This window comes from Diachasma alloeum, unplaced genomic scaffold (genome assembly GCF_001412515.2).
Source record: "Diachasma alloeum isolate Michigan unplaced genomic scaffold, Dall2.0 Dall_scaffold_00183, whole genome shotgun sequence".
NCBI lineage: Eukaryota > Metazoa > Arthropoda > Insecta > Hymenoptera > Braconidae > Diachasma > Diachasma alloeum.
The window spans coordinates 2,273,198-2,300,853 of record NW_021680349.1 but is presented as its reverse complement, the minus strand read 5'-3'; the positions used below and the strand labels follow the sequence as shown (position 1 = coordinate 2,300,853).

Genomic DNA, 27,656 nt, shown 5'->3' with positions numbered 1-27,656 from the left:
AGAATTAAATTTCAATAAAATTCTCTCTCATGAGCTTAAAGTTCAAATGACTTCAGCTTTTCCGGAATTACGAAAGATTTCCCAGAATTCTTGAAGTTCTTTCCAGTTTCTGAAATTTCCTGAAATTCCACTTTATTTCAGTCATTTCACAGGACTAGAATAAAATCAAATATCTTAATATTCTAAAATTTGATATTTTGAAATACTTCAAAACTTTATTATCGAAACGAGTGAGAATTCATACAAAATAGACGACGATCTCATAAATTTCAAAATTATTCTGAATTGTTACACTCTCCTAAAATATTCACGATCAACCGGCCGAATTCCGAAAATGCTGGGAATATTTTCCTTATCCACAGCGGTTTCAACTCTTTTTTTGTACACACCTAAAAGCCATTGCATTCACGTAAAAATAATAACGAAGAAAGGCGCTCCATAGCGCAGTTCGCAAACGTAAACTTGAAGTTGTCGGAGTACTCCCCCCATTGGCTCCCGCTCCACCACGTGATCATTTCTGTCATGTTCTGCTCATGTCAACATCCCAGTCCTATTATTTTCCCCTTTTTCTTATTTAATAAGTCCCAATTAACACGACCAAACCGTAATTTTTCACTCAGTGTTCACTCTGTCGTCTTCAACTGAATAATTGGAATGAAAATAACTTCATTAATGTTCCATTCACCGACCGAACAATTGAGGTGCAATAAAAAGTACGTATTGTTGATAATCAGTGGATTGTTGATTCGACTGTCCACCTGTCACCTATTTTCTCTGATTTACCCCGTTTATTTTTTGTTTAGTCTGACGCATGATTGTTTGGTAGTTGTTTGTTGATGAAAAATGTCCAACTCTGACACTGGTGAGGGTTGCATCAGTGAGGTTACACTGGCTATTAGTAAAGCAAGGGGTTCTCACAATCAGGCAGGTGCCAGGAGAATACTCGATAGTCCAGACTCCGATGAATCTGGCAGATCCCAATCATTCACTGTGCAGAGTTATGATTACACAGATAATGGATCACCAAATAATAATCTTGGGCTTCCTGATGGGGTTTCCACTCCTGTCACCCCCGATGACCTGAGAATACCCATTGTTGGGTATGAAGTCATGGAGGAACGAGCTAGATTTACAGTGAGTGGTGGAAATTTCATAGAATTTATGGAATTCTTGTACGCCTTTAAATTATCTCGATAAAGAGTCGGTTTAGAAAAAAATGTCACAAGGTATTTTTTGTAGAGAGTTTCATGGGCTACAAAAAATGTCTTTGATGTTTTCCTCTAATGTTGCTTGTTTTCGAAATAAATGTGCAATTAGTAAAAATGAACGAATGTTTAGGATGTTTTAAATTGTTGATTCTTGTTAATGACGTGCGGATTTAATGAGAAAGGTGATTAGATCTTTTTTGTTAAGAATTTTATCAGCTAAAAAATCTTCATTTTTTCCTTTTAAACCATTTGTTTTTTAGATATAGAAATGCGAATTAATAAGAATTAATTGATAGAGAAGATAGTTTTTTACATTCTATTAATTAATTTAATTCTATTCATTTATCTGATAATTTGAATTTAGCGAGAAAGGTCATCTAATATTTTTTCTAGAGAATTTCATCAATTGCAAAAAATGTCTTTCGATGTTGTTTTAAAAAAAATAAATTAATACCTACATCGAGTCGATTTTGTAAATTCTTCATTCGTCTTAATAACGAGTGAATTTAGAAGGAAACATACAGAAACTCCTGCCACAGAGAATTGTTTTTTAATTCTCATCCAAACTCATTCGTCATCAAGGTAACTCCACGTTCAACAAAAATGTCATGTTACGTAATTCTACTGTTTCAGGTGTATAAACTGCGAGTCGAGTTGAAAAACGGCGATTGCTGGTTCGTCTTCCGCAGATACACGGACTTTGTACGATTATTATCGCAATTACGAAGGCAGAAACTCCCAATAGCCCATTTATCTTTACCCCGAAAGAAATGGATTGGAGACAACTTTGCACCGAGTTTCCTCGAGGAGAGGATTCGAGGACTCCAGGTGTTTGTTAATAATCTTCTTGGGACTGCAGTACTGATCAGCAACAAGAGTGTTCGAGAGTTTTTCTGTCTCGATGAGCCACCAGCGTTGTCTGACACTGCTGAGGAAGCACGTGTAAGAGTTCATTCCATTAAAAATTAAAATAACGAATAATTAACGTTCCTTGATCGATAAAAAGATATTTCATTGGTTTTGTTGACCCCCTAGGCAATTTTTGAGGCTCTAGAGGACACAATTTATCACTTGAGGCAGCAACTGAGGGAGAGGGATGCAGCATTGGCAGCTGAACGCAATATTTCCAATGAACTTAGAAACAAACTCCATCGAATAATGACGTGAGTCTGCATTATTTGCACTTAACTAATTCTTAAATGATGAAATAATTTTTTTCATCCCCTTTATGTGCACAGTGAGAAGCAGCAGTGTTCAAAATGCGGTGCCTTGGACAATCTCTGAGTGAAAAATATTTTCTTGAGAAAGAAAATGTCATTGATATTATATAGAAAAGACTCAATTATATTTTTACAAACATCACATTTCGTACTTCGAGCTGGCAAACGGCATTCACATTCACATTCTTCTATATATATATACAAAAATTATAGTATCTGATACATATCTCCGTTATTGTTGTAAACAAGGTGTTGCGTAATTTTGATAAAAAATTGTTTAAACTTATTTATAGTTCTAGTTGATATTTTCCTATCATTAAAATTATCATCAGTCTTCGTTTACCGATTCTGGAGCTACGACGAGGCACAGAATCTGAGTGATGTATGTGAATTTACCTGAAAAAAGATCATTATTTGATTTTTATCCATTCACATAAGTTTACACGTTTTACAGATTGAATGTTATAATTTTTTTAAAATTTAAGTGATAACTGCATTTTAATTTTCGATGCTGTGAATTTAAATTCAATTTAACATCCAGTTGTTTATGGAATTCCTTATTTATCTTGGGAATAAATCAAAATTGAATTCTCTATTTCAAGTGATGATTGATATTTTAATCACAGGTTGAATCCTCAAACTCATTGTGATAATTAAATATCCAATAGATTGAACATTGAAAACAATAGAAACATGAATATTCACTGCCAAATTACGCTGAATTCTCAATAAACAAAAAATTCCAGAATATATCGATCAAAATTTTTCATTTTTATCAAGTTTCATAGAATAATCGAACTGAAAGTCACAGTTTGCATTGATTTTCCCTAAAATTTTGAATAGCATAGTAATTTCCAAAAACTTCAAGATTTTAATTTAAAATGTCACCAGCAATTTTCTCACACTCCACAAAGACATAGGCTAAATAAAACCTTTGACTTTTCTCATGTCCAGAACTCAGTAACAAATCCCTCAATAAAACCCAATCAAACTGAGCAATAAACCCAAAAAGTTCATTTTAACAAATGAAATTGAGTCAAAAGTCCCTCTTTAAAAAATTCCACAAAGTAAACTCACGTGTAATCCGACTGCTCCTCTTCTTAAAAACATACGAGTGATAGATCGCGACTCCGGCGAGAATGAACAGCAGCGCAAAAAGATACTTCCACGAGGGTTCGGCCACAATAGGCACAACGGCAAGGAACACCGCGAGCAGTAGAACAAGCCAAACGATGACAGTGGGCACCCTGTAGGGTCTGTTAGCCTCGGGTTTGCTCCTCCTCATGATGAGAAGTGCGCCCATGGCAAGTCCATAAAATATCCAGATCAAGAACGTAGCGAATTCAATGAGGGTCGTGATATCCCCAGCAAGAACACAAGCAAAAGCGAGGAATCCCTGAAAAACGACTGCAGCGGCAGGAGTCATCTTGGTGACGTGAATGAAACTAAAAACCCTGGGGACGTGTCCCTCGCGCCCCGCCACGTAGCAGAGCCTGGAGACGCTAAACTGCAGGCTCAGAGCACACCCGAAGGTGGAGATGGCGACTCCAAGGGGGATGGTCACCCCCAGCCACCCGGGGAGGACCCTTTCAGCCCACGAAACCGCCACAGCTGGGGCTTCTATCATTTCGGGGATGGACAGGGCAGACATGTACATCAGATTCATGGAGACGTAGAGAACTGTGATGATGGGAACGGCGATGGCAATGCTCCTGAGAATGGGGATGCAAAGTGACGGTTATTTTTTACATGCGGCAAGTCAAACATTTTCTTCAAGAATTTTTCCGGAAATTTGAATAAATCCATGAATAACCCGAACCGGAAATCGAAAATTTAGTGAATATTACCTCAGTATGAAATTGGAAGATTGGAAAAAAATCAGAAAAGTTTCGTAGGACTTTTTCTTAATTATCATTATCACTAAATCTGTAAAATTCAATTCCGGGAAAACATTCACATTTTGATAATCTGAAATGATCCCCAATTGCTACTCAGATTTGCATAGCCCTGGAGTCAAAGAGCGTTTTTGAATAATATTGGGAAATAAAGCCAATAGGGAGAAAATTGGAAATGAATAATTTGATGTATCCGAAGGCTGTTAGGTCTTCACACACGGAGAAAAATTCCCAGTAATTGTCCTTCGCTCAGTGACATGTAATTTCCTTTTAAAATGACGGTAGATTGACCGGTCAGCGTTGTCCGTTACATTCCTACCTGAGAATGTTCACCTCGGGCCTCTTGACCTCCTCTGTGACAACAGCTGCTGAGGACCAGCCGTCATAGGCCCAGAGGCCGCTGTAGAACGCCAGGGCGATGTCCCCAGGGGAGTTGGTTGTCCCTTTGAAGGGCTCCTTCAGGAGTTCTGTGTTCCCCATCGCCAGCCAGTAAACCCCTCCTCCTATGACGATGAGGCAAGCTAGGACTTTGCACACCACGAAGACGTTCTGGACCTTCACGAAGAGCTTGACACTCGTCAGGTTGATGTAGGTGATGAGTCCCAGGGCGAGGAGAGCGATGAGTTTCTTGACGGTGCTCATGGTCTCCGGAGTGATGCCTTTCGGGAGCATCTCGTGGAAGGGCTGGATGCTGTACTCAGCGAAGGTCAGGATTATCACGGCCACTTCAGCCGGCCTCAGGATGACGACGTAGACCCACGAGCAGATGAACGCCGGTAAATTCCCGAAGTAGCGGTGCAGGGGGCCGTAGGCCTCGATGAAGTAGGCGTATTCTGCCCCAGAACGGGGCACCACTGTGCTCAGCTCGGCGAAGACTAGGGCGCCGAGGAGAGAGAGGATTCCAGAGGATGTCCAGACTATCAGGCAGAACCCCACGGAACCTGAACGCTCCAGGGCACTCGTCGGGGAAACGAATATTCCGGAACCTTCGGACAAGTTCGGACGGTTAAAGGAGTTCTACGATTAATTTAAAGTCGAGTCGATTCGGAATTGTAAGTTTTTTTAAGGATATGTATCCAAAATCGCAAGTACTTGAAAAATTTTTTTTTTTTTAAACTGGGAGATGAAGATATTCCCGTGATTTTGATACTAACTTCAATGCACCAACCCATGTTCATTATTTAGAAATGAAATAGACACAATGCAACACATGCATGCGCTAAAATGCGCTTATAGGGGATTGAATCATTCAAATATTTCCTCTTCTTGCTCGGGTACCCTAAATTTTACCGACAATTTACCGACAATAGCTAAACATCCTTAAGTTAATGATCCTTTTGGTTTTTTAAGGAAGAATGTTGAAATAATTTTAAAATGGGTTTAACCCGTATATCAGAATCAAAATTTTCACTGACAATTAATTTCTTCCTTTTTTTTAGACATCTGCCCCTAATGTTTAGGTGTTTAAATAATTACGAATAACAACTGCGACACTTTAACCGCAGATTGTTCACCCTACAATTGACTGGCTAACCGAACAAATTGAAAAAAAAATTGACTTTGTCAATTCAAGGGGCTAATAAATTATGGTAGTTTTTAGAACAACATATTTCCCCAAAATTCCTAAAGAAAACGAATTATTTCGAAGAGATGAATTATTTTTTCCCATGTTAAATGAAACTGCCGGTGACGCGACGTTGCCGGAAACTCGCTAAACGCGCCCGGGCAGTGTAGAGCGAATTCGGCAACGCTACAGCCTAAAAACACGGCGGGGAATCCCCGCGGAGGTGACCAATCGCAGGGTCGCGTTTGGTGACCAGACTACGGGGTAAATATTATCAAGCTGAGTGAAATCTGGCCTCTCCGGGTACGACTAAAGGCTAAAATGCAATTTTTTTTTCAGTAAATGTGGAAAAGTGGATACATTTATTGACACCTCAGACAATGATCACCCGTCTTGTAAGCAAATTCCATTATTTATTTGTGAGAAGAAAATTAGAAAAAAATTATTCAAATAAATTTGTTTATGAAATAAATGGAATAATTGAATTTTACAAAATATAATACGGATAATTATAATTGGGTGTGAAATTTGTCTCCTGGAATCTAGTTGGAGTATTGAAGAAATGAAAATATCTAAATCCATAGCGCAGCGCGTCGAAGAGGTAGAGCGACTTTAATTTGGTTCTATTGAGTTTTGAATCATCAATGAATAGTAGGGCAAGGAGATGGGTAGGTTACTGGGCGAGATAAGGGGTCATTATCTCGCCAGTTAACACGCGTGGGAAGATATGGCGAGGAGGTGGGTTTATTGAAGATTGAGATAAATTGAGGAGAACCGAAAACTTTATGATTGATTTGAACAATGCGGGGAATTTTGAAGAATTTTTTTCCCTTGCTTCAAAGGTATTTGACAAGAAATTGAAATTTCGTGGACAGTTTTGTAATAATTTTTAGGGGCGCGAGATTGAATTCGATTTAGGGCGGAAAAAATCATGAAATTTCAAATTGTTCAGCGGCAGAGAGAGATAAATTCCCCCACTAATTTGAATTTTCAATCACAACATGAATATTCGGTACAAAATTCCCCATAATTCGCAATTAAATAATAGTACGAGAGTACTTTCATCTGATTTTAAAATGCCCATTAATTTTCATTGAATATTTGAATAAAAATTCACAGTTCCCATTCATTTTTTCATCCAGTTATGAATTGTCGATAATTAAATTCCTAGAAATTTCAGTCACTTGATAATAACTTTCAAAGCAAAAACTTTATGATGAGTTTAAACAATGTACGGAATTTTAATGGATTTTTTTTCAATTGCGGTAAGTATCAAAGATACTTTACAAAAATTTGAAATTTCACGAACAGTTTGGTAGTAACTTTTGGGAGAGCGAGATTGAATTCGATTTTAGGTGACGAAAATAATGAAATTTGAAATTTTTGAGCAGCAGGAAGGAAAGATTTCCTCCCCTAATTAAAATCTTCAGTAAAAACATGAATATTCCGTGAAAAAACTACAGAATTTGAAGTTAACTAATAATACGAGAATATATTCATATGAATTTTCAAAATTTTCATCAATTTTCATTGATGTTTTCATCAAATTACGAAACCTCAATCATGAAATTCCTTGAAATTCCCGTCACTTGATAACAACTGTCACACGATGAAAATTTCCAACAAATCTCCAAAACCTTCAATCAAAAATTTTCACCAGTATAATATGATTACCCAAAAAATGATTAATTCAATTCGTAACAGTTCCATAATTTTCACAATTCCTCATCCACGTCACAGTCAACCATAATTTATTCTCTTGAATCATAAAGAAGTTGACGTACTCTAAGACTTTATAAATATTCAATCAAAATTGTGACGAAGAAAAGATAGTCAATTTCCTCATTCTCCAATAATTTTTTTCACCACCAATGATTTTATGTTACTGTTTACCTATCATAACAGCGAGAATGAAATTAACAGCGCTGAATAATCCCAGTTCTCGCTTGAGTTCGACTTTCTTCTCCGACTTTTCCGGCTTCATCTCTGCCATTTTTTTCAAATAACACAATGCAACACACCGCGCCGATCGGCCTAAACTAATTCGAATTTTTAAATATCCACCGAAAAAGTGGAAAACGAACACGAGAGAAGTCAAGTGATTTTGTAGCAGCGTAATCGCGAGGTACTGGCGGAAATTACATGAATTGTACGAAATAAAAAAATGTGCTGTTATCGGTGCCGGTCCCTGTGCGAGACTGATTCCAGATTGTTAATCCAACGGACACACGATATTCCTACCACAGTTGGTTTCAGAACGGTAGCATCAACAGAGCAACATCGCCGATAAGCTATGACACGATTACCGCCGCTCTTTGTGGCCATTCGAGTGCTGTTTTCTATCTTCGCTAAATCTTAATCAATGAAAGACGAGTGAAAAAAAACGAAGAAGCCCCGAGAAATTATTTCGCCCCGCCTCGGGTAGTCTCCGCGACGCGCTTGAGTGTTGATCTTTCGTATGCGTCACTTTTCGATTTATTTATAATTCCATTGAGTTTTTCTGTAAACGCAATAGAGTCGGAACGATTTTCCACGCTGCAGGCAGTAGTCTATCACTGAGGACTGGGAACAATTACGATGTCATTGTTGGAGAAAGTTTATCATTGGTTTATTATCTCTGAAATTTTGGATTAGATAGCAGTGACTGATTGGGCGATAATAGATAGCTGTGACTATTGATAACATCGATCATCGAAGAATGACTGATTAAATGGAGTTTAATCGAAAATCAGAGCAGCAGAAATTTTATTGATCTCTCATTTGTGGTGTCTGTTTCTTTTATCTCGTTGTGGCGATCGTGTTCGGAGATAATTGGGATTAATTGGGAAATCGAGTGAACACGGTCGATGGAGTTCACTCGCTCATGGACTATTTCCCTAATTACATGAAAGGATCTATAATAAGGTGTGCTAAAATAGACTCCAGTGGAGTTTCAACACACCTGCTGATGGATTAATTTGAAATATCAATGGTAGATTTTTTAATGAGTGAACACGCACGAAAAAACTCTTTCGGCCACTGTATTGCGGATTCCGCAGCTTTACTGCGCGCTTTTTTTAGATAATGTGCAATTGAAATGATTTTATGCTCACAGAAAAACCTACATGTAAATTACGCTTTGGTAAGTGTAATTTATGGTTTGCTGAGCGCCATTTACAGTTAACACCAATATGATGTGCGGTGGTTCTTTTCTGTCATAAAAATAGGAATTGAGGCTTCATAAAGGCGTATTTCACGGTTAAAATGACAACGTAAATTGCAATCTTAATAGAACCGTGTGCTACGATTAACTTGTGAGTAATTTATGAAAAAAACATCGTATTTTACGCTTCACATGACTTTTTTTTTCTTCGTCGTTAATTATGGATAATAAATATAAAGTACAAAAAAATCGTCGCAATTTATGAATACGAAATCGTAAATCATGTAATAGTAATTTACGACAATTTTGAGCGTAATTTACGCTTCAGCTTTAAGCTTCAAAAATAGGCTAGAGAAATCATAAAAGAGGAATTCTTAAACGTTATTTTACGTTTAGGTTTTTTTGTGTGTAGAAAAATTCAGTAGAATTTCATCTTTCTATACGACTTTTTCTATTGAGACATTCTCCACAGGAATTTTTTTCGGTCTATTTTCTCTTCTTTTCATTTTTAAAAAAATTGAATAAAAGACGTAGAAAATTTGAGCCACGGATTTTGCGTAGAAAACATTTCAATAAAATAAGTCGTTTGAAAAAATCGAATTCTATTGAATTTTTCTATAGATTATTTTCTATTTTCCATGTTTTATTGAAAAAAAATGCCATTACATGAAATCTATAATAGAATGTACCAAAATACACTCCAGTGAAGTTTCAACACACCTTTTAGTCGATTAATTAAAAATGTGAATGATCGATTTATTGAATGGAATGAACACGTCTTCATTAGAGCGTTTTATTGAGTAGAAAATTTGAGCTGGTGAATTTCTTCAGTAAACATTGAATATTCCTGTTGAAAAAACACGCTCAGGTAAGCTGCGGAATTCTTCAGTAGAATCGGTCAAAAATTAATAGAAAGTTCAATAGAAATCCAATACAATTTTCTAGCAAATTCGTTAATATTGTTTGGAAAATTTTTGTGTACGTGAATGTTTAAGAATTGTTGTCCGGAATAATTTTTATCTTTCAAGAGATGTTTTCAATAGGAGAGTCAAATAAATCACTGAAATGTACAAGGATTATTCTACGTTCTGTCAAAATTGAACACCTAAAATGTTTCATAATTTCTTTTGAAGCCCGTTAAGGTGATGAAATAGTGGAGGATGATGACACCTTTGAGTTTTTTAGAATAGAAAAATTATCGTTGAACAATTATTTGTTCTTTCGGTATCGCTTATCCAATAGTCGCAACTGCGTAAATTTAGAGTTGAAAAAGTTAATTGCGCAAGTGTGACAGCGTGAAAAATCCACGGCTTCCTCAATCAAATAAAGGAAGAAATACGTAATTGACTTTATCTGAATTATAATTCAGCAAAGTGGCGCCAGATCTACCAATGGATTTAACTTCACTACTAATTACCGACGAACGATTTAATTAACGAAAAATTAACCGAACGATTGTCCAAGGTATGGTGTCCCACGTCTTCACCACTTTATGGTGACTGTATCAAATGGGAATGACGGCTTGAAAAATCGATGGAACAGCTGCTACGGGGGAAAGAGTTCCCCACAGTGTCATAAACTATCGTTTCGTAATTTTTTTCGTTAAAATCCGTATTTATTTCAACAAAATTTTGTAATTATTCTTTAAATTGAACTCTGGAGGTCTTCCTTGATTTTTCCTCTTCAACCGTTCGAAAATATATTATTTTTAAAAGTACAAAAAAATTAGAGTAATTTTTGGAGAAAGCCTTACACTGAAAAAAAAATTATTCAATAGCGTATTTTACCAGTGGAGTCATTCCCAGACAATTCTTAATAGGTTTCAAGTATGTAAATTATACTGCTCTAGAAGATGATCATGTTAGTTATGACCTCGAGTGTACTACCTGAATAATTATCAACATTAAAAAATTAATCGAAATTATTCCCGAAAAAAATCACTGAAAAATCGGAAAAAAAATCTTTTTTTACTTTTTTATCAAAACCCCATGAATTTTTCTGTTCATCTGCCATAAATTTATCCGCCGCAAATTTATTCCTTAATTTAAAATAAAAATGCTCTCAATACCTTACACTACCTAGACTACAGTACTTTTCATGTACTGTCAGAAATTTCTGGAAATTTCCGTCACAGCGTCATCCGAATTTTCGATGTTGTGAAGTTAAATTCAACTTCAAATGAAAGCGTTCACTAAATTTCTCATTTATCTTGAAAATTCAAGAAAATTGGATTTTTCATGTTAAATAATCATTGATTTTTCAACGAAACCTTGAATTTCCAAACTCATTCATAAATTTAGAATTCAGAAAAGTTATTGTTTGAATTTGCAAAATTTTGAAGGTTTTCCCGTGCGGTATGGACCTGAAAATCGCAAATTACTTGAATACTCCCAAAATTAACTTGTTCGTCAATGAAAAATTATACAGAAATTTCATGTAACTTTATCCATCTTAAAAATTTCAAGCTTTTTCACTCGAAATTTCAAGAGTATTTCTCTAACAATGTGTCATCCTGTCGAATCGTCGCGAATCATCCGATCAAATCACCTGCAATCACTCCCCTAAAAAAACCATCTAAAAAACCTTTCCAATCTCAATTCACTCCCCTAACGACATCGAAAAAAAGACGACCTCGAAATCATCTCCCGAGCAAGTGTCCCCCCCGCCAGCCCACCGCATGGGANGCCAGTCCGCCGTATGGGAAAAACAAACCCCCTCTGAAAAACCTGCATTACCCTTTTCCCAAAAGGTCCCAGTAAAGTGGCGCCGCGGCCGTCACACCGACGAACCCCTTCGCCGCAATCGAAGCACTCCACAAACCCACACACACACACACATACACATACACATACACACATATCCAACAGCAGGAAAACCGGAGGAGCCTGTGAATTAAAAGATGGCCGACGAGCAGTGGTGACGGGTTTAGTGTGGAATGTCTGGCCGTAAAATTAGTGATTTTCGCGTAACTCTGATGGCCTAGCAATGGCCGAATTCAACATCGACATCGGTAAACTCCCTGAAGACGTGAGGGAGAAGTTAGCCGAGTTGGAGTTGGAGCTGTCCGAAGGTAAATTCATTAATCAAAAATTCCTGAAGCACTTACGTAGCAAACAATTGTCCCCCTTTCCCACATGAAAAAAAAGGCCCCGAAGTAACCCCCCATGACTCACCCCACCGTCATTGCCATTCACACGCTCCTGATAATCAATATCATCACCGAAACCCAATTTCCACGATTTATCCGCAAATAAGGGGTGAAATCACATGGCCTCTCTATTCATCTCATTATTTGTTTTCTCCATCTCTCCATTTATCGATTAGTGTCTCCAGGTATTGTCACACGATTTCCAAATTCCCTCGTCCTCATTTCGAGATTATGTAGACACCGCCAGTGAAACTTTGGTCAATATCCTCAGTGAGAAGAGAAAGAGGGGAAAAATATGTGGAGAGGGAGAGAGAGAAAAAATTTAACCATGCACCTTTTATCCGACGAATAACCACATACGTGGGTACGGATGTTGGCTATATAGGTTACAATTTTCAGTCCTCTCTTTCAATACATTACGACCGCACCTCTTGAAAAGCCCATAATCAATGTGTGCTTTTAAAACCCGACCGCAAGGTAGAACAAAAAAGGACACAAAAACCCGGGCATAATGCATTATCCTATAAAAACAGTGAACAATTCCCCTAAACAATGCCTCCTCGTTTATGCAATTTCTCGGTTTCTGTTCATTCGCCGTCTAACAACAAAAAAAATGTTCTCGACTGATTGAATGATGGCTTAAAAAATTTGTTTGGGTGTCGTCTCGACCGAGTTGGAAGATGAAGGCGATAGCAATAATCGTTATTTTGATTTATTTCAAAATACGAAAAAATTTTGTAATCATACTTGAGATGAAGTCAATCATAGCTTAACATGTTCGTTTTAATGCGATTAAGTCGAAGTTAAAAGATGATTACGATAGCTGTATTGGTTGATTTGATTTTTATGATGATTGCTGAAAATTTCGAATTTTGCATGAATTCCCCTGAAAATGAGCTTTTTAATGGCTTCTTCAAATGTGATGTTTAAAAATTTTTCAGTCGTCTCTTTCAATACATTACAACCGCACCTCTTGAAAAGCCCATAATCAGTGTGCTTTTAAAACCGACCGCACGGTGGAACAAAAAAAGAATTAAAAACCCTGAGCATATTGCATTATCCTATAAAAATAGTGAACAATTCCCCTAAACAATGCTTCTTCGTTTATTCAATTTCTGTTTCTATTCATTCGTCGTCTAACAGCACTTTAAACAGTGCAAAATTGAATTTAAAAAATTGTTTGGGTGTCCTTTCACCGAGTTCAAAGATGAAGGCGATAGCAATAATCTTTATTTTGTATTCTCTGAAAATGAAAATTCCGAGGATACTTTTGAATATCATGCTTCAGATTAATTCAATCATAACTTAAAATATTCGTTTTAATGCCACTGAGTCGAAGTTAAAAGATGATTACGATAGCTGTATAGGTTGATTTGATTTTTATGATGATTGCTGAAAATTTCGAATTTTGCATGAATTTCCCTGAAAATGAGCTTTTTAATGGCTTCTTCAAATGTGATGTTTAAAATTTTTTCAGTCGTCTCTTTCAATACATTACAACCGCACCTCTTGAAAAGCCCATAATCAGTGTGCTTTTAAAACTGACCGTACGGTGGAACAAAAAAAGAATTAAAAACCCTGAGCATAATGCATTATCCTATAAAAATAGTGAACAATTCCCCTAAACAATGCCTCCCCGTTTATTCAATTTCTCTGTTTCTATTCATTCGTCGTCTAACAACACTTTAAACAGTGCAAAATTGAACGATTACGTCAAGTCCTATATTTAAATCTTGCCTCCACCGCGGATCAGCGAGAAATTCCGCGTGTAAAAAACTCGATTACAAATACAACGAGAATCAACTGAATTCAGATATAAATAAAGAAATAATGGAGAAACTATTCTCTAACGAATTCCCCTAATTACCACTAATTCACATAGCAGTATTTGCTCATGAATAATCCCCCTGCCTCCCTTGAACAGTAAAAAACCACAATCCAACGCCGAGTGGAGAAGAATAATTTCCTAATTGTCATGCTCATAAGCATTTAATGTATACTAATGTATATTTCCCCCGTTACGTGGAAGTTATCGAACACTCTCAAGGTGGTTGGTACCTTTAACACACATGTAGCGCATGACGATGCCCCCGTGTCCGTACGGAGTTAATAATGGGATGCTGCGGAGCGCGGCGATTGTCCAAGGTGACGTGGAAGTGGAATAAATAAGCCCTCGGGATTTTTTGAAGTGTAAAGGAAATTGGGGAAAACGAAATTTCAACGAGTTTTTGTAGCTAAGGAACTACTGGATCGCACAGCTGAAAATTTTTAGCTGAAATTTCCGGTACATTTTACGGAATTTTTTGTCACATTTTAGTTCCACTGAAATTTCAGGGAATTTCGTCGTTGAAAATTCAGAATTTCATGGAAAAATCGATGAGAACTGTTCAATTATTCCCGGGAAATTAGTCGAAATCAGTAAAATTCCGGTAAATATGCTCCGGTAAATATATTAATTGAAACTTTATTGTAATTCGGCACTGAATATTCATGATCTCATTAATCATTCGAATAGATGAGGAATTCTCATTCCAGTGCGGTTCAAAAAATTTTAATTTCACGGAAGTTTCGACGAAATCTGAAATTTCATTTTTTCCCTTTAAATCGCATTTCCTAAAGATAAACTATCCAAAACAAATTGCCGCACACATACGTAAAGACATGTTGTAAAAAACACAATTTCGTCACGTTTCATAACATTCTACATTATTTCCAAGTAAAATTAGGAAATATCAAAATCCGACAAATGCAAAGCTTTCATTCGAAAGATAAAACAATAATAGCGAACGGTGAGGTTTTGGGGGGTTGAGATGAGGGGGATGGGAGGACTATGAGGTGTTTTCCACATTGATTATATTTCAATGCTTTTGGGGAAGAAGACGCACTGATAGACCGATTTAATTAATTATCAATCACTCAATTTTCGTCCATTCACTGTTTGAAATTTCATGTAATTTAAGTAATAGTTGAATTTGAAATTTGAATGTTGTGAATTTGAATGTAATTTAACATTCAATTGCTCATTAATACTTTGATATGTCAATGACAGCTAGAATTCTCGAATTAATTGTGAAAATTAAACATCGCATTGGATTGAATTTTCAATAGATTGAAGTGGATCTTAAAATGAACCAATCCGCCAGTACTCAACAACAGAAATCAACAACATACAAGACAATCTCATGTGAATCATCGTTATTAAAAAAATCAGGAGTAATTTTCTAACAGTGCAGCCTATCCGTTAGCTATCAACGAATGCACATTCATTCGCGAATAATAATAAGCAATTCCATCAGTGCATGCACCCAAGACCTAGCAACTACCTAAAAATCTACATTCACGGAAATCCCCTCAAAATTCTCCCACACTGAGAGAAAAAATTAACTCTGCCGAAAAACTATAGTGGAATAGATTAACTTGAGGGCAATTAACCAAATTTTAGAAGGAAATTCAATATCTCTCCTAAAAATTAAATTTTCGTCGTGGTCATCAGAAATAGTCCTAGAAGAATTCGACCTGTTGCCAGGAGAAAAAATAATCTATTGCATGACAATCATTTGATCCGAGAGAACTCCACAGGCTTTTACCATAAAAAAGAATATATATACGAGGAAAGAATATTTTGTTTCCAAAAAAATTGTCCCCTCCAAATTCTTCAGTGTTTCCAATACCATAGTTTTGGAAAATTGTAGTTTTCTCTTGCAATTATCATTTGTGATAATAGAAAAAAATCATTTATTTCGTAATGAAAAAAAAAATTGTCTCGAAATTATTTCAGTCGTGAAGTGGTAAAACGGTTCAAGTCGACTTATCTCGTAGTTTTTAAAGAATACCTCCGAATCTAAAGAAGATAACGAAATTTTCGTGATAACCTTTTTTCTAGAGCGAATTGAGTGCTACAAAAAGGTATTGACAAAAATTTTGCTATCTCCCTTAGATTCCGAGATATTCACTGAAAAATGGCCAATAGTCAAAACCGACTTAAACCGTTTTACCACTTCGCTACTGATTTACTTTTCCCACTACCGCAGTGTTGGATTGCCATATTCTCTTGCAATTATCATTTGTTATAGTAAAAAAAAAAGATCATTTGCTGTAACTTACAACACCGAAAATTATCACGTTCCGGTGGGAACTTTCTTTTTCGTCCACAATTAAATACCCCCAGGGGCCCATACAACTTTTCGACAGAACAAATTTTTCTCTCAGCGCATTGATAACGAATGATCTCTTCCACCGCTGCACTCTCCCCCCAGCAGCCTCCCCCGCCCCCTCAGCCGGACGATACGTGCTCCCCCTCGTTAAATTATTCTCAAATCCTCTCGCCCCCACCAGGTACAATAATCCCAGTCCCGATGTTACTGAAAACACTGAAAGATACCGCGTGGTTATTCCCACTCGAGCACAACGCGCACACAATATTGCTGTTAGAGAGTGGCCGAACCGCATGCCTACCACCACTACCTCAGCATCTCTCCTTCAGATACCTTCCTTTAGCCTCCTCCAGGGGGGGGCCCTCTTATTATACCTATGGTAGTGGCCGCCTCCTTGGAGCATTGCACCAGTCTCGCTGTTGGACCTCAACAAGGATGCTTGCGCCGTTGCCAGCGTGGCCCAGCATCCCCTTATCTATTATTTAATCGGTCAATTAACACGCTGATTGAGCCAGTACCGGCAGTACCCCCTCCCCCCCGGTGACCCCTCCTCCCTCGTATCACCACCGGTTCAACCAGACAAACACAAAAAAATAAAACTCACTCACCCCGGGGAGGGAATTTAATTGATCACCTAAATCGCAGTATCAATTGACCGATACAACCGGAATTATGAGAATTATTCGCATCTGTTCGGTATACGTTACGTGTAAATTGGATCTACCACAGTGTGGAATGTGGCATTGGTGAAGGAGGGTATCCTCTCAACACTACCATTAAGCGGCCGGTTTGATTCGTGCCCAGGCTTGTCCACACTCACAAACACACACGAACGAGTCAAAGTGGAAAGATAACATTTGCCTGCAACTACACCACAAAATGTGTGCAGAATAGGTGAAAATTCAGCCGCTTGTTACCATCAAACTCCGATCCATCGGTTACATAGTCAACCCCGAGTCCTCCAGCCGTAGTTTTAATACTCCTCTGTGGAATTATCTCAATGATCATCGCGGATGGGCGCGCGGGTGTGTTTCAAAGTGAAACGCAAATGGCAGAGAGGATATAAATTCAGATTCACTCTCAACGCTCCTTTTTTCCAGATGATTTTTATTTGTTCGTCGAGTGCAAGTGAAAAAGGTCGTGAGAGAGGAGTTTGTTGTTTTCTCGTGTGGGTATAATCGCGCTCGCGAGAGGGAGAGCTCAGGGGAGAGAAAGTTTGCGTCCGTGAAGCGATATAGGAAAAACAGGAACGTGTCTGAAATTCTGCCTCATTCGTTAGGCACTTAACATGTGTTATAAAACAGTGTCGTAATTATGATTTCCTGTTTGATTATATTGCATGAATTTATGGGCGGTTTAACGCTGGGCCCATGAGGCCAATATCATTTGAAAACTTGAGGAGGCTCGTTGGACGTAAGAAGGATCGTAACGAGCCATCCTTCAAGCGCAGCGAGTCCTTCAAAAGAATATCGATAAGAAAGAGTTACCTAGATCGGGGCAAGAGGAGGAATAAGGCCCTGCAGAAAGTCAATGATATACAGTCTAATCAGAGATCAAACGATGTTACGGAGAATGTTAAAATCATCGAGGATGAACCGAGAAAATTTAATGAGGATAATAGCGAAACAAAGAGCATTGCATCAACGAATAAATCAAAAATTTCTGCTCGACGTACCATAGCTTACGACGACTGGCTCAACGATGTTAACAGCACAAACAACGAAAAATTGGCCAACGCTGAGCGGGAAAATGACGCGAAAATTGAGCGAATTAAATCGTCAATTTGCGCTGATTTTGGTGGATTACGGTTGGACGTTGAGTCGCCAGTGTCAGAGGTATTCTCAAGGTCAACCTATTCCGATGCCATCGACACGACACCCGACGATTCCATGACCTTGGCTGAGGGCGGTCCACCGAGTGTCAGTGTGAGTCTCGGTAGAGTCTGGCTGGACACTGTAATAATGCCCTTTCCGTCAGTATCCTCGGTATCGTCAATTAAAAACGAGATTAAAGAGTCAAGTAGTACGTGCAGCAGCGCCAGTAGTATAACATCAAAGGCGCATCGATCCCTCGACTCGGCCCTCAATGATCGTAAACAATCGTCTCAAGTTGTTGTTGCAAGAACCGTCTCAGCGCCAGTGAAAAAATCCAGCAAAAATGGAAGTACATTCAACAGTTTTTCCATGTCCATTACCAAGATGAGGCAGTTCAAATCGAAGAAGAATGGCCTATTCTTCAGTAAAAATTCCAGTAAATCGTCGCTGAGCGGTGGTGGATGTGGCGAGACACCGGGCAGTGATTTAGAGGGCAATAGCCACAACAGAAGATCATCTGCTACCCGTAAATCCAATAATTCATCCTGCTCCACCAACGACATTGCACCATTAACCCTGGATCATGATAATTTTGGCTTTGTGCCACCTGAGAAACGCAGATCAAAGAGAGTCCCCCAAATTTGGCACGAGATACGCTACTGTTCAAATAGTCTCGACGATATTGATGCCGGGGAAATGTCGAGTTTCGAGGTGACTCCACTGCTTTATGAGTCTCGAAATTTCAACGAGTGCCATACACCCAACGATGAATTATTGAATTCCTACAGGAGTTCATCGACCTGTTCGAAATCATCGATAGGCTCGTTTCACGGTCCCAAAATCAGTGATTTCAATGAGGACAAGATATTGTCCGAAAAATTACGCGGAATACTGGCCCAACGCCCCACCTGGCAGCCATCAAATGCCCCCCATGCAGATCAAGACGAGAATTTCTTCTCCACTAATTACTTCAAAGATTTCATAAAACCCAAGGAGAAAAATCCACCGATTAATTACTACAGATGTTTATCGTCCAGCGAGAGTGAATCAGACTGTCGTAGATTCGATGATTCTCGAATTGACATTAACAAGCGTCGTTTAATTAAGAGCCAAGAGTACAGTGATAAGAGAACTGGATGCGCGGATAGGGAGAGACGTAATTTACCGAAGAGACGTTCACAACCTAAACGAAAGTATCAACAGCAGTGTCAGTCCCATCAGCGACAGCCTGTATATCTTGTACGCAAGTGCTCCTCATTGAGACGACGACCCAGTAAGATTAATTGTCTTGACGAATTAAATTGTGAAATTTATCGTCCATCATTCATTCCCACAAATTTCGCTCAATTCTTTTTTAAAAAAAAGGAGTAGACGAGGAGAAAGAGAAACGCAACAGCAGCTGAATAAAAAGTTGTCTTCTTGACAAATGTAATGGTTTTTTTCCCTTTGTTGCAGGGGACATTACGCAAAAAGGATACGAGAAAAAACGTACGCGTCTGCTCCAGCAGTATGCCTCAAAGCAGTTGGGTAAGTTAATTCATTAGAATCATTGTAAAACTCCTAAACACAATTTAATCACACGATTATGGAATTGTAATTAAATTACGACAATGAATGTTAGTCGTTGGCAATTGCTCTCCAGAGTTCTCTAAAGCGTGCCATTTTATGCGTTTCACACTCGAGTGAGTTCTGGGCCGGCTCGAGGCGACTAACGCCTCGGAAAAATCCTCTCATACTTGCGTAAAAGAACGTGACCGTACGTAATGCTGCAACAGCGAATAAAACTCGAATCATGCCAAGTACAAAGAACAATGTTGCAACTTGTCGAGGTTTTTTTTCTCTTTTTTTTTTCATTTCAACTATTTTTCATAATCTCTACTTACCACCCACTAACAATGCCACAAAAAATACTGGAAACAAGAGTAAACTTGAACTACATTCTGTCAATTAACGCATGTTGAAATGCAAAAAAACACCTAAAAGTGATGGAAAAAACAGGTGGGAATGGCGGTGGTACCGGTGGTAGCGCTGAAAAAACTAATTATGGAAGTGGCGGTGGTGGTGGGGTACCAGGCGGACGTCCTCAGCCCCGAGCAAGACGCACCCAGCGTCGGGTCACGCACTCGGAAAAGCGTTATCATTCAGGTGGGCACTAAGGGGTGGGGGCTTCACCCTTCCTCTCTATCTCTCTTCCATCTGCTTCTTACGTACTAACCATTATGTTTTCCTCGTGCACTTGTCTTCTCCGCATGCTCTCATCCGCTTTACCCGCACTTATAGCCAATCACATCACAGATTATTACGTCCGAGCTGTTGAAATTTATGACCGAGAGAGTGAATAAAAAAAGAAAATGTTGTGTTAAATCCAGGCATGATTCGTCGGTGGATAAGTCACGTTAATAGAATGAATAAAAAAAATTAATGATAATAATGTGAGGTATGGAAAATACATGTCTATGTGGCATTTGATGTTGATGTTGCATGCAGGAGGCCGGCTTGTACCTGGGGCCACTGCCAGTCCTTCGGGATCTGGCGGCTCTGGGGGGAACCCCACGGTCAATGCAACTGCCGCAGCCGCTGCTGCTGCCGCTGCGAGACGGGGTAATCGAAGACTCACGCGAAATGAGAGTCGTTACCACTCGGGTAAGTATTCCACAGCCTCTCATCGTTCTTCTACTCTCTCAGTTGCTCGTGGAATTATGGGGGGCATTCAAATATTACGTCGCATTATTGGGGCGGAGGGGGGAGTTTGTGACGTCACATAATTTTTTTGCCATTTTTAATAGAAGAAAATGCAAATGCAATTTTTTCTCACCCGTTTTGTCACGAAAAAAAACAGGGATGATCAATTCTTGAAAACACATTGTTAAAAATTTTCGCCTGAATTTTCCGTGTCGAATCCTGGAAATTTTTATCATGTTTAATTTTCTCTGAAATTTCAGGAAATCTCGTGATTGAAAAATCAAATATTCCGTGGATTTTCAGGTTGAATTATCGGAGAATCAATAGAATAGTTAATTTTCCAGTCAATTATTCCGTGAAAATTCGGAAAATGTGGAAAATTCAAGGAAAAATTGAAAATTCATATCAGTTTGTCTCTGAATTTTCATGTTTCACTGCAGATTCTATCAAGCTGTGAAATTTCCGCCGAAGACTCATGAATTTCCTTGAATTCTATTCTCTCGGGCAAACGAAGAAAAATTCACTATTTGTCTCGCATTTTTTTCTCGATATAGGGTCAAAAAGTACTGAAAATCGAGTTTTTCAATTCAAAAATCTATACTTTTCAATTTTAATGTTATGAAAGAAACAAAATATTCGCAGAATAATGGGGGGAGAGGGTCTAAAAAGTTAAAAAAAAAGCGTGACGTAATATTTAAGTGGCCCCTAGGGGATTTTTTTTTGTTGGAATGGGAGAATCATGGTGAAATTGAGTTCTGCCTAGGGAATTCGATAGATAAGGGATCGATAATTATTGTAACGAGACAGCGTAATAATATTCCTGGAGTATGTACTTGGTGAATGCACTCTTCTCTCGATTACGTTATTTTTATTGTGTATTTAGGTTGATTGGGTGAGTTCCTTGAGCCTAGCATGCATGGTGTGGCCCTCCTTATTCATCGCAGTAGATTAATAACCCGAGCTTTTATTTACGCAATCATCTGGCAGGAGATTCTTGTGGATTAATATCTTAGTGGGATTGATTTATTTCGAAGAATTGTATTTTTGGACTGTTTTTCACCCCGAGAAATTTTTTATTAGGATCGACTAAATGCGTTTATTCAAATAGCTGGTAAGAACGCTTTTATTAACATCGAAGAAAAAAGATTCAAAATATGAAGAACCGTTTCTTTGATCTAAATTAATTAGAAATGAAATTAATTGAATAAAGAAAAATGAATTTATTGACGTTTCATAATCATTCACTAGATCAAATAAATTGTTTATTTGGTTCTAAAAATGGATGAGTTTGAACTTGAATGATTTTTATCAATTTCCACCTCAAAAATTTGGTTGATATGAGTAGAAAAATGTCAAATAAAGAGTTTTATTAGATGTGAATTCATCATTTATACGAAACGCAGTCGCGAATTGAATTTTCGGGCCGTTTTTTTATTCAAAGAAATTGTTCATTTGAATTGAATAAATGGGTTGATTCATTCACACTAAATAAACAGTTTTTGAGATGTAAACAACTGTTTATTGATCCAAATTAATTAGATTTTAAATAAATCGAATGAAAAGAGTGAATTTATTGACGTTTAATAATCACTCCTTTGGATCAAATAGATTGTTTACTCGAATCAAATGAACGGGATGTGAATAAAGTTTTTATTCACATGAAATAAACAGTTTCTTAAAAATATAAACAACAGTTCCCACTGATTTGATTCCAATAGCAATATTTTGCCGGAAGAATGACCAATTTTTATCAATCCCATAAAAAATATTGTTAAAATGAACAGCAAAATGTCAAAAAAGGAGTATTATTTCATTTGACTCCGTCTTTTATATCCACCCCGAAATTATTCTTTCCCACTTGGATATTCCTCAACTCAACATTCGTGAATTCATCATTCGTCATAACGAAATATTCTTGCAGAGGTTCGACAGGAGGCAGTTCAGCAGGCGCTTGCGGCAATGCAGGGAAGGCCAAAGCCCTCGCTGCCAATGCCCTCGAAGAGAACATCAGTAATGGCGAGAAGTCCCGATCGTGATCGTCGAGACAGCGGTGAATCAAGCAGCGACGAAGACAGCGTTGTAACTGAGGAATCACCTGGGGCTGGTGGTCCCACCGGTACTGGTCTATCGGACACAAGTAGTACAGGTTCAGCGCGCGATACACCACCACCACCAAGACCACCCGCGAGGCGACCACCACCGGCTGACATAACAGACATCGCTGAATACACACCACACGCTTACTGCAATATTCAACCGCCTGATGTTACGCACACAACGACGCAGTCCAGGAGACCAGGGGCTGACAGAGTCAATCGTTATCATGTTGTCGATGAGAACAACACGGGGACAACGGGGAGGTGGAAGGTGTCGGCTAAGATACAGCAGCTTTTGAATACACTGAAGAGACCGAAACGTCGACCACTGCCGGAGTTCTATGAGGATGATGATATTGAACTGGAGATCGCTGCCAATCCGAAAGATCCGAATGCACCGAAACCTGAGGGGGGGATCATGACACCTGCTCTTGGGGAACAGCTGTCTGTCCCTTCGGGATTGCCGAGGTCTTTGGAAGCTGCGATTCAGAGGTGAGAACATCTTTTATCAGTGGTGTTGGTCGATTTAGAGTATTCTGGTGGTTTTTGAGTATTTTTCGACTGGTAATCGATATCATTATGGAAAAATGGAACACTAGTGAAGAAGAATTACTTAGAAAATCATTCTGAACATTTCTTAATTCTCAAAAACTAGTAAAAAAATGAAATAAATTTCGGAATATTCCAGCATTTTTGAGTATTTTGCGATTGAAAGTCGGTTTCATCATGAGAAAAAACATCATTTGAGCAGAAGAATTCATTGTAAAATCACTCTGAACATTCGTTAACTTTGATTTAAAATCATTTAAAAAATAGAAAAAAAATCCTAGTATTCTTAACTAAAAAACGATTTCATCATGAAAACATGCAACACAAGTAGAGGAGAATTACTTAGAAAATCATTCTGAACATTTCTTAATTCTCAAAAACTAGTAAAAAAATTAAGTAAATTTCGGAATATTCCAGCATTTTTGAGTATTTTGCGATTGAAAGTCGGTTTCATCATGAGAAAAAACATCATTTGAGCAGAAGAATTCATTGTAAAATCACTCTGAACATTCGTTAACTTTGATTTAAAATCATTTAAAAAATAGAAAAAAAATCCTAGTATTTTTAACTAAAAAACGATTTCATCATGAAAACATGCAACACTAGTAGACGAGAATTACTTAGAAAATCATTCTGAACATTTCTTAATTCTCAAAAACTAGTAAAAAAATGAAATAAATTTCGGAATATTCCAGCATTTTTGAGTAGTTCCCGATTGGAAGTCGGTTTCATCATGAGAAAAAACATCATTTGAGCAGAAGAATTCATTGGAAAATCACTCTGAACATTCGTTAACTTTGATTTAAAATCATTTAAAAAATAGAAAAAAAATATCCTAGGAATTTTAACTAAAAAACAATATCATGAAAAAATGCAACTAGTGCCAAAATCACTTGAACCAATGCTCAATTCCCCAAAAAAATCGCAAAAAAAAAAATTACGGAATATTCCAGCATTTTCGCGTATTTGACAAAAAATCGGTTTTCTCCTTAACTTTCAAAAAATCATTAACAAAACAGAAAAAAAATAATATCCTAGCATTCCCAACTAAAATTCCACCTCATCGCGGCAAGCATATCTCACAAGTCAAGAACTTTTCAAAAGCCCCCTCAACACCCCATAATCCCGGCAAAACTGATTCCAGGTACGGTTCAGCCACGTACAAAGCCCCCGCCGCAACCGTACTCGACCCAAACGGCAAGCTCTGCATAACCCTGACCTACGGAAAACTCCAGAGTCGTTCTCACAAAATAGCCTACACCCTCCTGAACAAAGCCCTGAGCCGCAATCCCGGTGACATATGCCTGAAGCCCGGTGACAGAATAGCCCTAGTCTACCCAAACAACGATCCCATAAGTTTCATGTGTGCATTTTACGGCTGTCTCCAAGCGGGAATAGTCCCAGTGCCGATTGAAGTGCCATTAACCCGTCGTGACGCTGGCTCCCAGCAGATAGGTTTTCTCCTCGGTAGTTGTGGAATTCAAGTGGCTCTCACCAGCGAGGCATGCCTCAAGGGCCTGCCAAAGACAACTGCTGGTGAAGTGGTTGCCTTCAAAGGTTGGCCAAAATTACACTGGTTTGTAACCGAGCACTTGGGCAAAACCCCGAAAGACTGGCTACCACCGCCAAAATTAACCGACGAAACACCAGCGTACATTGAGTACACAACCGACAAGGATGGCTCAGTGATGGGTGTAACAGTGACAAGAGCAGCAATGCTGTCGCACTGTCGTGCCCTGACAATGGCGTGTGGCTACACCGAGGGTGAAAATGCCGTTTGCGTTCTCGATTTTAAACGCGAAGTGGGCCTTTGGCACAGCACACTGACAAGCATTCTCAACGGTATGCACGTCATCTTCATACCTTATGCACTGATGAAGGTCAATCCAGCGAGTTGGATGCAGATGATAACAAAGCACAGGGCCAGTGTGGCTGTTGTTAAGTCACGAGATCTTCATTGGGGCCTTCTTGCCACTAAAGATCACAAGGATATATCGTTGTCGTCACTGAGACTGTTGCTCGTTGCTGATGGTGCTAATCCGTGGTCATTGTCCTCTTGTGATCAATTCCTGTCCGTATTTCAGTCGAAGGGACTTCGACCTGACGCTGTATGTCCGTGTGCATCGTCCAGCGAGGCACTCACTGTCTCAGTGAGACGTCCTGGTAGGGCTGGTGTCAATGCCACTGGACGTGGTGTTTTGTCAATGTCCGGACTGAGTTACGGGGTCGTTCGCGTCGATCAGGAGAATTCATTGACCTCGTTGACACTCCAGGATTGTGGACAAGTTATGCCTGGGAGTATTGCTGTTGTTGTTAAGATGGAGGGACAGGCTTTGATTTGTAAGACGGATGAAGTTGGGGAGATTTGTCTGCACAGCAGTGCCACTGGGAGTCAGTACTGGGGACTTCAGGGGCTGACTAATAACACTTTTAAGGTGACACCTGTGCAGAGCGATGGCACTGCCATTTCGGGGGGCGCTGAGGGGGAGTATGTGAGATCTGGACTGCTGGGTTTCTTGGGACCGGGCAATTTGATATTTGTCTGTGGCTCGAGGGATGGCCTAATGACTGTCACTGGGAGGAAGCACAATGCTGATGATATTATTGCTACTGTACTTGCTGTGGAACCTATGAAGTTCATTTATCGTGGGAGGATCGCTGTGTTCAGTGTTAGGGTACTCAGGGATGAGAGGATATGTGTTGTTGCTGAGCAGAGGCCGGATTGCAGTGAGGAGGAGGTAATCTCACTAATTTTACGTTAATTGAATGATGGGGGAATAAAGGGAAGAGTCTCGGTGGTAAAACGTTTTTTTAGGGATTTCTCTCTTTCATTTGTATTTGTACTATTTATTTTTCTATTTTTGGGGTAGTTGTTGGAAGTTTGGGGCATGGTATCAGTTTTTAGAAGAGAAATTTATATCATGAGGAGACATTTTCGTCAATTGGAGCGGTGATACACGATGAATGATGAACAGTTAGGCAGAAGGAAAGAGATGATTCTTTGAGACTTTTATTAGTATAGAGTGCCATCTGTCGAGAGGGAACAATATAACTCAGAATTAGAATGAAGTGAAATTGAATCTTGAAAAAGTGATGAGAGTAGGTGCAATATAAACTTCCATTACACTGTTAGAAAATTAGTCCCGAAAATTCAGTTGAAGAATTTGAAATTGGAATTGAAATGGTTAAGAAGTAACTAATTCACACGAAATTTCCGTGTATTTTGTGACTGAAAGATTGGTTAATTTCTAGAATACTCCAGGATAGTCCGAATAACAATAAAACTAATTGAAAATCGTGAAAATTCAAACAACTATTGTTCTACATTTTCAATCCATTGGAAATTCAGTATAATGTGAGGTTTAATTGTCACAATGAGTTTGAGAATGCAACCTGCCATAGAAATATGGCCGTGACTATTCGCACCATTGCGTGAATCACTCCCGTACACTCCATACACTCCACGCATGCGTGAAGTTTGTGTGTTTCACGCAGCCGAATTTTCATACTGCTGTGTATTTCACGCAGTTGAAGTTTCATACTACTGTGTGTTTCACGCAGTTGTATTTTTATCTACAATTCGGGCCTTCAATTGAAACCGATAAGACCCGAGTTTGTAGCAAAGATGTCAGACAAGATATGAATGTTTTTTTGAGCTCAAACGAAAGAGCGGGTCGAGAAACGGCGTGCTAGGACCTCTAAAGATGGTTTTGAACCAGGGGAGACTCCTAGACCCCACTGGGCAATGTTGTCACAATTGCGCTTTTCAATTGAAAACAGACATCATCTTTAGAGAGATTTATCATCTTTAAAGACTTCTGCACGCCATTTCTCGACCCGCTCTTTCATTTGAGCCAAAAAAAACATTCATATCTTGTCTGACATCTCTGCTACAAACTCTGGTCATCAACTCTGGTTTTCAGTTGAAATTGGAATTGTTAATTTACACAATAATAGGAGTGCATTGACGATTTTTTCTCAACTCGCAAAAATCTTCAAACAATTTGCTACCGATTGGTGATAAAATTTTTTGGAAATAATGAAGTAGGGGGGATACGCCTTATTTTCAGGGGTGATTTTTCAAAAATTTATTTCAAAAAAAGTCATAACTAGCAAATGTTTTTTATTAGCTCGCAATTTTTTTCAAAACTACTTCAATGAGGAAAAAAATAAAAATTTGGAAT

The 27,656-nt window shown here is 38.5% G+C and overlaps 3 protein-coding genes across 6 annotated transcripts in view; 2 read left to right on the top strand and 1 right to left on the bottom strand.

Moving 5' to 3' along the window:
* Positions 1-461: 461 nt before the first annotated feature.
* On the top strand, positions 462-2,714 carry LOC107046921 (sorting nexin-16). Of its 2 annotated transcripts, none has more exons than XM_015269649.2 (5): positions 462-713; positions 827-1,134; positions 1,842-2,150; positions 2,244-2,371; positions 2,447-2,714. In XM_015269649.2, the coding sequence occupies exons 2-5, from the start codon at positions 844-846 to the stop codon at positions 2,490-2,492; spliced, it is 774 nt and encodes a 257-aa protein (XP_015125135.1). In that variant the 5' UTR covers positions 462-713; positions 827-843; the 3' UTR covers positions 2,493-2,714. The 2 variants fall into 2 exon arrangements, with proteins under 2 accessions (XP_015125135.1, XP_015125133.1); XM_015269647.2 differs by having other exon boundaries at positions 464-713; positions 804-1,134.
* Positions 2,532-7,915, bottom strand: LOC107046915 (b(0,+)-type amino acid transporter 1). The gene is made up of 4 exons (XM_015269641.1): positions 7,781-7,915; positions 4,643-5,309; positions 3,506-4,140; positions 2,532-2,824 (listed from the first exon to the last, which is right to left on the bottom strand). Exons 1-4 carry the CDS (start codon positions 7,878-7,880, stop codon positions 2,757-2,759), a joined length of 1,470 nt encoding a protein of 489 aa, XP_015125127.1. The 5' UTR covers positions 7,881-7,915; the 3' UTR covers positions 2,532-2,756.
* Positions 7,916-11,939: 4,024 nt separating this feature from the next.
* Positions 11,940-27,656, top strand: part of LOC107047344 (disco-interacting protein 2) — a 25,370-nt gene continuing 9,653 nt past the window's right edge. For 2 of the 3 annotated variants that reach the window (XM_015270116.1, XM_015270113.1), the window contains exons 1-5: positions 11,940-12,099; positions 19,601-19,672; positions 20,144-20,290; positions 22,749-23,415; positions 24,617-26,210. In XM_015270116.1, the coding sequence (XP_015125602.1) occupies positions 12,015-12,099; positions 19,601-19,672; positions 20,144-20,290; positions 22,749-23,415; positions 24,617-26,210 (2,565 nt within the window). In that variant the 5' untranslated portion in view covers positions 11,940-12,014. Of the gene's footprint in view, positions 12,100-17,701; positions 19,419-19,600; positions 19,673-20,143; positions 20,291-20,632; positions 20,789-22,748; positions 23,416-24,616; positions 26,211-27,656 lie in introns of those variants that run through there. The other variant, XM_015270107.1, reaches the window with a different exon arrangement.

Bases quoted from the DNA above. Each gene is read 5' to 3' on its own strand.
- LOC107046915 (XM_015269641.1), bottom strand. From the start codon at position 7,880: ATGGCAGAGATGAAGCCGGAAAAGTCGGAGAAGAAAGTCGAACTCAAG. The intron at 5,310-7,780 runs GTAAACAGTAAC...ACTTGTCCGAAG, and splicing joins CATTCTCGCTGTTATGATAG to GTTCCGGAATATTCGTTTCC. The intron at 4,141-4,642 runs GTAGGAATGTAA...CCCCATTCTCAG, and splicing joins CCCGAGGTGAACATTCTCAG to GAGCATTGCCATCGCCGTTC.
- LOC107046921 (XM_015269649.2), top strand. From the start codon at position 844: ATGTCCAACTCTGACACTGGTGAGGGTTGCATCAGTGAGGTTACACTG. The intron at 1,135-1,841 runs GTGAGTGGTGGA...CTACTGTTTCAG, and splicing joins AGGAACGAGCTAGATTTACA to GTGTATAAACTGCGAGTCGA. The intron at 2,372-2,446 runs GTGAGTCTGCAT...TTATGTGCACAG, and splicing joins AAACTCCATCGAATAATGAC to TGAGAAGCAGCAGTGTTCAA.